Source organism: Scheffersomyces coipomensis (genome assembly GCF_036884675.1).
Source record: "Scheffersomyces coipomensis strain NRRL Y-17651 chromosome Unknown DFJ63scaffold_1, whole genome shotgun sequence".
NCBI classification, from domain to species: domain Eukaryota; kingdom Fungi; phylum Ascomycota; class Pichiomycetes; order Serinales; family Debaryomycetaceae; genus Scheffersomyces; species Scheffersomyces coipomensis.
The window spans coordinates 2,332,841-2,345,944 of record NW_027042892.1 but is presented as its reverse complement, the minus strand read 5'-3'; the positions used below and the strand labels follow the sequence as shown (position 1 = coordinate 2,345,944).

Below are 13,104 nucleotides of genomic sequence, written 5' to 3'. Positions count from 1 at the left end.
AGAATTATTTTTGTTGTTGTTGTTGTTGTTGTTTTTTTAAATAATGACCTTTCCAAACCCAATATTCTTCCAATCTTAATTTTCCATAATTGGAATAATTAAAATCGATATTTGAAAGTTCACTTTGGATCATAGCCCAAATTCCCCAATAAAAACCAGGTAATCCGTAAAAAGTAGCAATTTCTTCAATCAAATCTTCCACTTGATCCATTGGGGCGTTGAGATCTCCCAAGTATCCCTTAACCCATTTCACCAAGGTTAAGTTTGATTTATGTGGAGTTGGGATGGCACTTCTATCACAATTGAATCCTTGCCATTCCGCAAAATGATTAGCAATATCAAAAGCTCGAGGAGCAGGTAACATATATTCATAATCAATGAATCTGATAGGGTTCTCTTCGATTGGGGGTAATTCCGTGATTGGTTTATCCATATCGAAATCATCAGGGATAATAACGTTACCTGATAATAAATCACAATGAGACGACACGACGGGAGAATTTGATTTGATAAGGTTATCTTTCAACCAATAGAATTCTTCTTTGATGATTGATTTCAAATTATCTTTGGTAACTTCATGCGGTAAGTTACCATCGAATGAAGATATAAGGTCAGGATTTATAGGAACGATATCAATCCAATCTTCAAGTAATTCCCATACATTCGATATGAATTTTTTCTTGAATTTTTTAGTTTTAGTATGAGATGAAGTATTAGATGAAGTTGAAGTTGTACTTGTTGTGGTTGTTGGATTACTGGCTTTTAATTTTAATTTTAAATTCATTGAGAAAGTTCTTAATTTCTCTACACCATTTTCAATTAATTTATAATCTAAACGATTATGCCAATTACCTAAATTTTGAGCAATCAACGGGAACAAGTTCTCATTGGATAATTCATTAGGTTCCAATGATCTACCTGATAAGTAACCATATACCAAACCATTTTTAAATCTGGAATAAATAGGTGGTGCTAATCCAATAGAATTAAGGATAAGATGCAGGATGAATTCACGATGACGATCAATGATTAAATTTGTACCATGACCATAAACTCTTATTAAGACTGTAACATTCAATTGATGATTAGTACAGGATAATAACATATTGGTTATACCTCCAGTCAATTGTTTTAAAGTTATATTATCATCAGGAGACCAAGTTGGGAAAATCTTAATTAATAAAGCTTTTAATTCTTTAAATTCAGTGGTCAAGTTTTCTGATAAGTTGACGATTAATCGAGGTAAATAGATAGCATGGGTGGAGTAGTTATTGATTATAGCAGGTAAGTTGATATCATTAGATGGTTTCGTAATAGTAGTTAGAGGAGTTTGTTGAAAATGACTGTTACCATTTACAATCGATGAAGTTGATAAATGATGAATTGGAGTTGGAGGTGATCCAGTATTAAGTTGAGCATTAACTAAAGTTGGAGATTCTAATTCTAAATCAGATAACGATGGATTATTCAAACTGTATAATAAATTTTTATTTTTAAGATATAATTTATCGGGAGTATAATCTGCTTCATCATTTTGTTTAGCAGTATTATCTAATGCTAAAAAGTTATCCGAAAATGAATTGAATGAGTTGATAGGAACACAATGAACATCTTTATCAGAGATGAAACAATAAGCTGAGGATGATGGTGGAGCTGGAGGAGGAGTTATTGGATGACCATTACTGGTATTACCATTAATGTTGATATTATTCGAGGTGGTGTATCTAGGAGGAGTTGTACCACTACTTGAAATAGGAGGGATATTATTTTGAGATGACATTATCGGTGAAGTGGATGTAGTGGAATAATCTAATGCCATGATATGATATGTGTGTTGTAAAGATGTAATTATAGACTATGGGGTGTAGCCGTACGGAAGTACAAAAAAAAGGGGGGGAAAGGAACGAAGACTATGAAGTGAATAAAAGTTCCAATGAGTTAAGGGAACATATAAGAGTAGGATAGGGAAGGTATAGTAATACGGTACCTATATGTTGGAGTGAAGTGAAATGAAATGAACGGGGTATAGGTTTAAGTAAACTAAGGGGTCTTGGTGAAGTTAGGTGGGGTGGTGTTGTGTTTATCTTTCGTTTAAATCTGGTAGATGAGATCGTTTTTGTTTTTGCCAGATGGAGGATAAGGATAGTATGAGATAATATAAGGGGTATGAATGGATTCAGATGATTTGATTTCCACTGATGGATGATATCGATGTCTGACTAACTAATAGTTGGGGATCAAACGGTATAAAGAACAGTTTGGTTGTAAATGTTCAAAATTGATTTTGATAAAAAAAGAAAAAAAATGTCTCTCCTATTTTTTACAGTTACTTACCACAACAACAACAGAAGTGAACACATGCATTCTTTAAGTGTCGCACGACTTTTAACCTTTTTTTCTTCAAACTTTCCAAATACAGTAATTTTAATTTAATTAAAAATTAGTTATCCCAGATATATATGATATTGATAAATGGTTGTTTGGGGTTGATAAGGGGTATCAGATTAAATTAGATTAAGTTAATTGAAATTAGAAAAGTGTTGGGTAATTGGAAATTTATTAATTATATCAATTAGAAGTAAACAATGAACTTTTGTATGTATTTTAGTGTAAATTGACCAAAACTTAAATCAAATATATAATCTTGTAAGCATTTGTAGTAAAATTATTATTTATAGTGTAGATTCCAATATGATTTCAGCTTGAATATGTATATGTATACAAAAAGACAATGAGTAAAATTATATGGATCTAATTCACGTTTAACTAATAGTTAGAATTAGCCACAGTACATGTTACTTACAACTTCATTTAAAAATGGTACGAATAGATGATTCATTCGTCTTACTCATGTTATGTTAAACTGGTTATTCAACTCTTCTTATGTGGTTTAATAGTAGTAAGGGGATACTCTATGGTTTTGCAGTTGATCTCCCATTTTTTGCATTTTAATTTGTGGTTTGTTATGGTGATTCACCAAAATACAAATTTTGATACGCGCTAAAAATATTTACAGTTCAAAATTTCAAATCATAATATCAAAACTCAAACATCAATCAAAGCATTACATCAAACGAGCTATTATCACCACAACTACAACTACAGACCAATGTATGGGGATATAGCGAATAAACTAATCTTGGACGCCAAGCGTACCCTGAACTTATCAGAACTACCACTCTACCAAACAGATCTAGTCAAAGATATCCTTAAAGAAATTCAAGATTTAAATAATGATTCGGAATATTTATCAAGTGAAAAGGAATTACAACAAGATAATCTTTCTGAAGAACAATTAAAAATAAACCAATGTCAATTATTCGTCACTCTTTTATCCATGAGGCGGAATAAACGTTGTTTATTAGCTTATCAACGTCTTCGAGCTGAGAAAATCGTTGAATTCTCTTGGTTAAATATTGATCCTATATTAGAATCATCCACCAATAATGGTACTACCTCCAATGGAAGTACTGCTAACACAGCTAAACCAAAATCAACCATCCATGACTCAAACTCAATTTATAATAACTATACCACCCAATTATCTCTTGATAATTTAAATCATGCCGAACAAGAATATCTCAAAAGTTATCAAGATTTAATCTTGAATTATAAATCAAAATTCTACGATATAGACTTATCAGGAGATCTTGAACCTCCAACTAATATATTCATCGATGTAAGAGTTTTGAAAGATGGTGGTGAAGTCCAGACTGAATATGGATCGTTTAATTTAATTAAAGATTCTCAATTCTACGTTAGAAAATCAGATGTGGATAGATTAATTCAACAAGGGTATTTAGAAGAGTTATAAAGGGGTTTTATAGTTATTTATTCATTTATTTATTCTATTTTGCATTATTAATACTATTTATACATCTTCAAATAAATCATCATCATCATCAGCTTCAGCTTCCTCTGGTTTATCCTCTACAATAGTTCCAGTAGGGATATCAGTCGTAATAGCAGTAGCCTCTTCCTCTTTAACTTCATCCTTAGTCTCTTCAACGGCAATTTCAGGTACCACCTCTTTGATCTCCACAGTAGGTTCCTCTTCCTTGGGTATATCGTCAGTAGGTACAACTGCCTCAACTTCTTCCATTTCAACATCAACATCTCCATCTTTATCATTCACTTCTGGTTTAGGTTCTTCCTTAGGAACCACCTCCTCTTCCACTACCTCCTCCTCTTCAGTTATACCCAATAACCCATCTAACTCCTTCAATGATTCATTCAATTTCTTTTTACCTAAACTTGAATTCTTTTGTTCAACCCCAATAGGTAAAATCATAACTCCATCTTTATTCTTATCATACACTCCAATATTCCCATCCATAGCTTTAACCTCCTTACGTAAATCAATAGCCACTTTACTCAATATATCATATACATTCTCGGTCTGATCTGATAATTGTTCTTTTAATTGATGAGTATTGGTGTTGTTTTTGGTGGTGGAGTAAGTTTGAAATAAGGTCGATATCCCATCTAATAAGGATACGATCTTACAATCTATTTCGTATAAGGCATCTAGTCTTTCTTGAACATATGTGTCGGCCTTTTCTTCTATCAATGACATGGTTAAGTTGTGTTTGTGTGTTGGTAAATTGGTTATTAGAAGTTGATTGTATGGAGAATCTTAAGTTGTAGATACTTCCCTCACAAATATTTTTTGAACTTCACTTTTTTTTTTTTGCAAAAGTCTCTACCAGGTGCTCTTCAGAAACAAACCAGACTAACATAACCACACCACATCATGCCAATTGATCTAGGCTTATCGAGAATAACGAGTTTATTGAAACATCTTAACAATCCTCATATCAATGCCTTCAAATCAATTCATATAGCAGGGACAAACGGTAAAGGCTCAACCATAGCCTATCTTTCATCCATATTGACTCATTCAAAAATACGAAATGGAAGATTCACCTCCCCTCATATGTTATATTATAATGATTGTATATCGATCAATAATGAAGTCTATCCTCGAGATAAATTCAATAAAATAAATGATTTCATATTGGAACAGAATAAAATCTTACAATTGGGATGTACCGAATTTGAATTATTAACGGTAACGGCATTTAAGATTTTTGAATTGGAAAAGATTGAAATTGCGATCATTGAAGTAGGATTAGGTGGAAGATTGGATGCTACGAATGTATTAGAACCATTTGATCCTAAAGCAGAGTATAATGGTGGGGTGATTGCTACTGGTATAACTAAGATTGGTTTTGATCATGAGAATTTATTAGGAAATACCTTATCTGCCATTGCATTTGAAAAAGCAGGGATTATTAAAGCAAATATACCTTGTGTAGTGGATAGATCTAATGACGATGAAGTTTTGCAAGTAATCAAGAAGAAGGCTCAACTGGAAAGTTCTCAAGTTCATTTAGTGGATGGTGCAAGTGAGTCGATTCCTCCTCCTCAATTACCTCAATTCCAATATGAAATTGGATCTGAAGTAATCAAATCTTCACCACTAAGAGGGGAATATCAATTACAAAACTTAAGTATCGCTTTAAAGATCATTGAATTGTTAAATATATCCAAATACGTCAATATTTCAATCGATCAAATTAAACAAGGTATATCGCAAACATCATGGCCTGGAAGATTACAAGAGATCAATATCCCAAAATTAAACCTTTCTGTCTTATTAGATGGTGCTCATAATGAAAGTGCAGCCATTGAACTTGGAAAGTACTTGGATTTACAAAGATCACAGAATAAAGATAATGAAACTGGAATCATTTTCATTATTGCCATGACGTCAGGTAAGAAAATCGATACTGTATTAAGTCCAATAGTACATAAAGAGAAAGATACGATTATAGTGACTACTTTCACTCAACCTGAACAAATGCCATGGATTCATAGTTATGATATTAAATATTTACAAAATGAAGCATCACAATTCGTTAATGATGTTGATCCAATTATAGAAAATGACATTTCAAATATCTTAACCCATATCGTATCGAAGTATAGAGATAATGGCGATAAGAGACCGGTGGTTATTTGTGGTAGTTTATACTTATGTGGAGATGTGCTTCGATATGTGGATTCTCCTCCTTCGTAATTTAGCAGGGAAAACCGAATATACGACGCGCGATAAATTTGTGTGAAAATAAAAAAAATTTGAAAAATAGAATAGAGATCAGGGGATCAGTGTAGACAGGTAATACATATTAAGTCACAATGGCTCCAACTGTGTCAGAATTCGAAAGACAGAGACAGGAGAATATTCAAAGGAATCGGGAACTTTTGAAACAATTAAATTTGGATTCATTAAGTCAATCAATTACAAATGAAGTACCTAAGAAGAAAGATACCAAACGAAGAAAAGTTACTAAAACTTATACCCCACGAGAAGTTGCTGAACCATCAAGAAGATCTCGTCGTATAGCTGGGATCAAATCTGAACTTGAGAATCCCGAGGAATTCGCTAAGATCAAAGAAGAAGAGGATGAAAAGGATAGAAAGAAACAAGAGTTGGAAAGACTTAGGAGGACGCGTTTATTTGGTGATTTCAGTTTAATGGATCTTGTCACTGATAAGAAACTGGGATCTCTTAAAAATGAAGATAAAGTGATTAAGTTGGAAGATGGTCAAGTCAAACAAGAAACTACTGATGAGCTTCCTGAGGATAATAAAGTACTTAGTTTATTAAGTAGTCTTGGTAATAAATTTTCAGCAGGTGATTTCTATGAAGAAATCAGAAAGGCACCAGTTTATGATGACAAAGTATTAGAAGACAAGAGAAAGGAATTTGACAATTTAAAGATATATGAAAAATTTGATCCATTAGATATTAAAGTGGCTCATTATAGAATCACTGCTATTAATTTCCATCCATCCACAACTGATAGAGTGGTAATGGCTGGTGATACCAATGGTAATATAGGTATCTGGGCAGTAGACTCTCCAAATGAAAACGAAGATGAACCATTAGTTTCAATCTTAAGACCTCATGGGAAATCAATTTCAAAAATATTAACTCCAGTAAAAGCTCCTTCAAAGATTTATTCCGCTTCATATGATGGTTCAGTACGACAATTGGATTTAAATAAACTTGAATCGAGTGAATTAGCTTACTTGAGCGATCCAGTAATGACAGGTGATAATGCTCTCGGTGTGTCTGATATCAACCAATGTCGTGATGATCCTCATGTATTATATATGACTACATTGTCAGGAAATTTCTACAGTTATGACACTAGAACTAAATTCAAACGTCCAACCATGAAGAGCTTATTAAGATTACACGATAAAAAGATTGGTGCATTTTCAATTAATCCAAATAAATCATATCAAATTGCTACTGCTTCATTAGATAGATCATTAAGAATTTGGGATTTAAGAAATACTTCAAAAAGTAATGCTGAATGGTCCGAATATGAAGATCAAACATCTCCTCATTTATATGGGAAGTATATTTCCAGACTTTCTGTTTCAACCGTAGATTGGAATAGTGATAATAGATTAGTCTGTAATGGTTATGATGATTCAGTTAATATTTTTGATTTTAGTGGTTCAGATGGTAGCTCCACGCCTATTGTTGAATGGGATTCAAAACATTTAATTACTAAAAAGCCAGAGATTGATACTGCTGATTTCAGACCATTTAATAAAATCAAACATAATTGTCAAACAGGTAGATGGGTTTCAATCCTTAAAGCTAGATGGCAGTATGCACCTGAAGATGGAATTCAAAAATTCATTATAGCGAATATGAATAGAGGTTTAGATGTTTATGATCAAAAGGGTCAAATCATAGCTCATTTATCTGAATCAGTTGGAGCTGTTCCAGCTGTTGCTACTATGCATCCAACTCAGAATTGGGCTGTTGGTGGAAGTGCCAGTGGTAAACTTTACTTATTTAATTGAAGTTAATTTTTTTAATAATATACAGTATATTGATTAAATATATATTTGAATTTTTGTTTTCCTACTTAAAAAGTTGTTTGTCTATAAAAAACCTAAACCATTTAAGAAGTCATGACTTGCCAGACTCTGATGACGTTATCAGTGTAACCAGCGAATAAGTTTTGACCATCAGCAGACCAAGCTAAAGAGATAGCTTCTGGGGCTTTACCGTCAGATTCTGGTTTTAATTCATCTAATAAATCTCTTTCTTGTAATTTGAAGATCTTAATACCAGTGGAGGTGGCAGCAGCTAACCAATATCTGTTTGGAGAGAAAGCTAAAGCATGAACTTCAGCGTTAGCGTTTAAGGTGTATAAGGTTTCGTTTGAGTTTAAATCCCATAATAAGATAGAACCATCTTTACCAGCAGATGAACATAATGAACCATCTGGGGATAAGGTGATACATGAAACGTAACCGGTGTGACCAATAAAGTCAGCATTGACAGAGTAGTCAATTAAATCCCAGGACTAAAAATTAAAACATTAGTTAGTAAATTGAATTCAATTGAATTGAAAAAAACTTTACAATTTGTTCATGATCTTTTTGATATCAGAGATCTTGGTGATAAATAATATGTCTCATTCGAAGCTGGCGAGCCCCGTCCGAAGTAGCAAATATAATAATACATCATCTAGGATCATGAACAATTATAAAACAGTGATAATAAAAATTATCAATTAAAAAAATTAAAACATACCTTAACGGTTTTATCCCATGAAGCAGAGATAACAGTGGATGATTTTTCAGCTGGAGAAATTCTGACAGCGGAAACCCAATCATTGTGACCAGTTAAAGTGGCCATACATTCACCGATGGTGTTCCAGACTTTGACGGTCTTATCTCTTGAAGCAGAGACAATTTGTCTTAAGTTTTTGGAGATAGAAACGGATAAGACATCACTGGTGTGACCAACAAATCTCTTGGTACTTTCACCTGATTCTAAATCCCATAATCTTAAAGTTTTATCCCATGAAGCAGATAAAGCGTAAGCACCATCAGCAGAGATAGTAACATCTTGGACAATGTGGGAGTGACCTTTGAAGGATTTCTTTGGGACACCGTATTGGGTTCCACCAGTTAATTGCCATCTGATCAAGGTTTTATCTCTTGAACCGGATAATAATAAATCTGGGTGAGCTGGGGTGGTGGCTAATGAGGTAACCCATCCATTGTGGCCTTCTAAAGAACCAACTAAAGCTAAAACTTCGTCAGACATTGTAATGATTATAGTTTTTGAATACTTAAAAAAGAAGAACTTAAACTATGGTTGATCCAATACTAAATAATTTTTTCCAAAATTTTTCACTACACCGTTTTGGCAAATTTTTTTTTCCTTTACCAAAAGTTGGTCATGTGACCAAATCCATCTGAGAAAATTCGAAGATGAGAGACCGTGCTGAAATTAACTACGACAGCGTTCTCGGTATTACACATCTTAGCAGTGACTGTTTTTTAACCGAGTTATATGCAGTAAACTAGATCGGATCCACACCGCAGTATACTCCAGATTTTCCTGTATATTACGGGGCTTTAAGGTTACAAGAGTCAAAAGAGGCTGGAACCCCAAAGATAAACATCACTCCACATTACGATTCATACGACGAAGCTGGCCTTCTATAGAGATAATGACAAGTGAAGAGAACTTTAAGCTAGTAGTACTTAGCGGTGGTACTGCTACAAATGAATTAGTATCCGTGTTTAAATCAATCGCTCCAACAGTATCATATATTCTTCCCATTCTGGATAATGGAGGTTCAACATCTGAGATCATTAGAGTCATCGGCGGACCTGCCATCGGTGATATAAGATCAAGATTAACCAGATTGATTCCACCTCATAAGGAATCATTACGAGTATTGCTAAGCTTTCGGTTATCCTCCGATCCTGCTATAGCGAAAGATGAGTGGAATTCAATCGTTGATGGTACGCACAAACTTTGGTCTGATATCAACACGTCAACCAAAGAGATCTTTCGGGCATTTTTCATTCATATCCATGTTGAATTATTGAAACGGTCCAAATATCAATATTCTCAAAGTTCCTCGAAGAAACAATTCAGATATGAGCTTGCTAATATAGGAAATTTGTTTTTAACTGGTGTTCGATTGTTTGTTGGTTCGCTTGACTCAGCCATTGAATTATTTTGTAAGTTAGCAGAGATTGATTCTCTGATAGAAGTCTTACCATGCATCAATACCAATTTCACATATCATATAAGTGCTTTACTTGAAAATGGATTAATCATAACGGGTCAATCACAAATTTCACATCCATCTCATAGAGAAATAGTCATAGACGTGTATCCACCACCGATTGATAGAACTAGACCATCATCTCCTACCGAAGATATGATAAGAACAAGTTATTTCGGAACACCTGCTTTGGATGGTATTAACATTGATGTGCCGATTAATGAAGTAGCTCTTTCTAGAAACTCTTATTTGGTGCCTGAGCTGGTTGATGAAGAAGATGACGATGAAGAAGAATTAGGTAATGTACCTCAATACACTCATCCAGAGTTAAAGAAATCACAATTACATTTCAACAAGACAGATATAGAGCCATTGCTTTCCCCAATAAAACGTATATTTTACGTTTCTCCTTATGGACAAGAAATACGGCCTACTGCTCCTCATACAGTTACATCATGCATAGCCAATACAAACGTGTTGATTTATTCCATTGGATCACTTATGACAAGTATAGTACCCATAGTGATTCTTAAAGGTGTTGGTAAAGCTATTGCTGAAAATAAAACCACGAAAAAGAAAATCTTACTTTTGAATGGTTGCTTTGATAGAGAAACTTTTGGAATGGCCGCTGTTGATTTCCTTAATGTTATCATTCAACTGGCAAGGTACTCTGAACAATCTGACGATGCAGATACTGTTGATTGGAGTAATTATATCAGTCATCTTGTGTTCATGAATGACTCTAACATTCACGTTGATAAAGAGTATTTAGAGAGTACCAAAAATATTAAGTGTGTAGAGGTGAAGAGACAAGGGGAGAGTGATTTCTTCGATACAAATAGTCTACAAGAAGCATTGAAACATATTGTATATAATGGTTTAGATTAGTAAAATATATACAGTTAATCGTACCAAACTTTAATTAATTCTTCTGAGACTGCTGATGGAGTTAAAACTCCTAAATCAGTAATCAATGCAGTGATATATTCATGAGGTGTGAAATCAATTAAATGAGTTTTTAAAAGATCTCTATCTTGTTCTTGACTATTACTCTTTTCAATTATTTTAGCAATATCATCAGGTAAATCATTTGGAGCCAATGGGAAAAGTCTAACGAATTTATGTGATTCGGTAACAACGTAAAATGGTTTATTATTAGTTTTGGCTAAACAACCAATTTGATAAGACCCTATATGATTTATTATACCACCACTTTCAGCCACACCTTCAGCACCAACCAATATCTTATCAACTTTATGAATAACGTAACCAACAGCATTATCAACAATCACTTCCACTGGAATATCTGCTTCTCGTAATAATTTAGCCATATGATAACCTTTTTCAGTTGGTCTTGATTCGGTGACTATCACTCTGAAACGAATTAATTTTTCAGTTCTAGCCTTTAATAATAAATGATATACCACACGAGAAAATGAATGGACTAAGATTGTATCATCATCTTTTATAAATGGTACCCCCAAATTCAGCCAGTCTTTCTCTTGATGCTTTGGCTCTTTGTACGAATAATTCACCATTTTCAACTAAATTCTTCTTACATGATTCCCAATCAGAATATAAATTGGTATTTCTTAACACAAATCTCATGAATAAATCACAACCAGCAGAAAGTGAAATGGCATTAGGAATGGATGTCTTTAATGTATCTATGTTTGATTTGACCAACTTGATCAATTCTGATGATGTGGATGGTTGCTTAACTCTTAACATGGTAACCAAGGATTCAATAGCCGCAATCGGCATGGTTAAATCGGAATCTTCTTCCAAGAACCTAAGATAAGTCTTTGTTATATCGAATGATTGTTCCTTATCTGTCATTGTTATGTTCTACACTCTATCTTGTATTCAAAACTCCTGCTGCCAAACTTCAAATCTGATAGTTCGTTAAATAAATTTTATTTCGCAGAGTCATAACAAATTCCGAGAATTTTAACAGTGCAAAAACGTGATGAGTTCTGAGTTCCGGTTATGAGTGTGCCAAATTTTTTTAAAGGAACTATAAACCATCAAATCAATATGATATTTTTCAATTCATCATCTTCAAACAGTAAACCATCAACCATGTCCAAACGTCTGGGTAAACACAATCTGTTGTTTATAGAGGAAGAAGAAGAGGATGTCCATTCCCAACTTCAATATGCACCAGAAACCATAGAAGAAGATGACGATCCAATCGTTGATTCAATCCCTTTAGTGCTAAATGATCTACCATCTACTAATGTCAATAAATTCCACGTCATACAATATCCAGGTCGTTCTAAGAATAGACCACTCGAGGGAACCTATTACAAATCCAACATCAAGAAAGAAACGAATTTCTTAGAAGTCAAGTTGCCATTAGATACATCTCGATTTTTCAATGCTGGTAAAGCAGATGAATGGGGTGAAGATGTTGGCCAACAAACCTTGAATGGTGTTTTAAATAGAACTGAAGGTGGATTATACGTTGGTAAAATAGTTACAGAAGGAAATAATAAAAAAGTTGTGCTTGTGCCAGTTGAAAGTACTACTCAACTTCGTACTTCATTCAAATATATTGATGATATAGATGCATCAAACCAAGCTCAAAGAAAAGCAGAAGCTGCAGAAAATAATAAACCAAACAATATTCAAATCCTTCAATCAGCCTCTAAATCAGGTGCTCAAATCACTCATGGTGATGGATTCGGTAATGCTTTGGGAGAATCCTTAAAACAAATTAAGAAATTTGAAGATGAAGAATGGGTCGCATTAAGATGGGAAACTGCCGATGGAACTACTGCTTCTACTATTAAACAGGAGGTTTTCGCCAATGCTCCAGACCAAGAATTGTCTACCGAATCAAGTTTAATGAATTATATAGATGACTTAACTAGTTCTTAAGTAGATATGTAAAATAATGTATGTGTATATTAGTATTTTGAAATTTTTCAGATATTAGACCTCGCACGTGACTGCATCATGCGGCTCAGAAAATTTA

At 33.6% G+C, this 13,104-nt stretch overlaps 9 protein-coding genes across 9 annotated transcripts; 5 read left to right on the top strand and 4 right to left on the bottom strand. All coding sequences in view use genetic code 12, as the record gives it.

Annotated features, from left to right (window-relative positions):
- Positions 1-4: 4 nt before the first annotated feature.
- Positions 5-1,819, bottom strand: DFJ63DRAFT_321896 (uncharacterized protein; the record flags this gene model as incomplete). Its single annotated transcript, XM_064907374.1, has 2 exons — positions 5-1,653; positions 1,747-1,819. 2 exons carry the CDS (start codon positions 1,817-1,819, stop codon positions 5-7), a joined length of 1,722 nt encoding a protein of 573 aa, XP_064765204.1.
- An 832-nt stretch (positions 1,820-2,651) lies between these two features.
- PSF1 (DNA replication protein) lies at positions 2,652-3,816 on the top strand (the record flags this gene model as incomplete). Its single annotated transcript, XM_064906773.1, has 1 exon — positions 2,652-3,816. The coding sequence occupies exon 1, from the start codon at positions 3,110-3,112 to the stop codon at positions 3,812-3,814; it is 705 nt and encodes a 234-aa protein (XP_064765203.1). The 5' UTR covers positions 2,652-3,109.
- A 55-nt stretch (positions 3,817-3,871) lies between these two features.
- On the bottom strand, positions 3,872-4,576 carry MED11 (Med11p; the record flags this gene model as incomplete). Its single annotated transcript, XM_064907838.1, has 1 exon — positions 3,872-4,576. One exon carries the CDS (start codon positions 4,574-4,576, stop codon positions 3,872-3,874), a length of 705 nt encoding a protein of 234 aa, XP_064765202.1.
- Positions 4,577-4,753: 177 nt separating this feature from the next.
- DFJ63DRAFT_283159 (dihydrofolate synthase) lies at positions 4,754-6,082 on the top strand (the record flags this gene model as incomplete). The annotated part of the gene is made up of 1 exon (XM_064904699.1): positions 4,754-6,082. The coding sequence occupies one exon, from the start codon at positions 4,754-4,756 to the stop codon at positions 6,080-6,082; it is 1,329 nt and encodes a 442-aa protein (XP_064765201.1).
- A 119-nt stretch (positions 6,083-6,201) lies between these two features.
- Positions 6,202-7,911, top strand: DFJ63DRAFT_302292 (uncharacterized protein; the record flags this gene model as incomplete). Its single annotated transcript, XM_064905459.1, has 3 exons — positions 6,202-6,494; positions 6,537-7,543; positions 7,601-7,911. The coding sequence occupies 3 exons, from the start codon at positions 6,202-6,204 to the stop codon at positions 7,888-7,890; spliced, it is 1,590 nt and encodes a 529-aa protein (XP_064765200.1). The 3' UTR covers positions 7,891-7,911.
- A 29-nt stretch (positions 7,912-7,940) lies between these two features.
- On the bottom strand, positions 7,941-9,352 carry ASC1 (40S ribosomal protein RACK1). Its single transcript, XM_064908810.1, has 2 exons — positions 8,630-9,352; positions 7,941-8,399 (listed from the first exon to the last, which is right to left on the bottom strand). The coding sequence occupies exons 1-2, from the start codon at positions 9,146-9,148 to the stop codon at positions 7,992-7,994; spliced, it is 927 nt and encodes a 308-aa protein (XP_064765199.1). The 5' UTR covers positions 9,149-9,352; the 3' UTR covers positions 7,941-7,991.
- Positions 9,353-9,557: 205 nt separating this feature from the next.
- On the top strand, positions 9,558-11,012 carry DFJ63DRAFT_283696 (uncharacterized protein; the record flags this gene model as incomplete). The annotated part of the gene is made up of 1 exon (XM_064904738.1): positions 9,558-11,012. One exon carries the CDS (start codon positions 9,558-9,560, stop codon positions 11,010-11,012), a length of 1,455 nt encoding a protein of 484 aa, XP_064765198.1.
- A 14-nt stretch (positions 11,013-11,026) lies between these two features.
- Positions 11,027-11,963, bottom strand: GCN3 (translation initiation factor eIF2B subunit alpha; the record flags this gene model as incomplete). The annotated part of the gene is made up of 2 exons (XM_064907837.1): positions 11,027-11,568; positions 11,603-11,963. The coding sequence occupies 2 exons, from the start codon at positions 11,961-11,963 to the stop codon at positions 11,027-11,029; spliced, it is 903 nt and encodes a 300-aa protein (XP_064765197.1).
- A 243-nt stretch (positions 11,964-12,206) lies between these two features.
- DFJ63DRAFT_333320 (DNA-directed RNA polymerase III subunit) lies at positions 12,207-13,007 on the top strand (the record flags this gene model as incomplete). Its single annotated transcript, XM_064907836.1, has 1 exon — positions 12,207-13,007. The coding sequence occupies one exon, from the start codon at positions 12,207-12,209 to the stop codon at positions 13,005-13,007; it is 801 nt and encodes a 266-aa protein (XP_064765196.1).
- Positions 13,008-13,104: the final 97 nt, after the last annotated feature.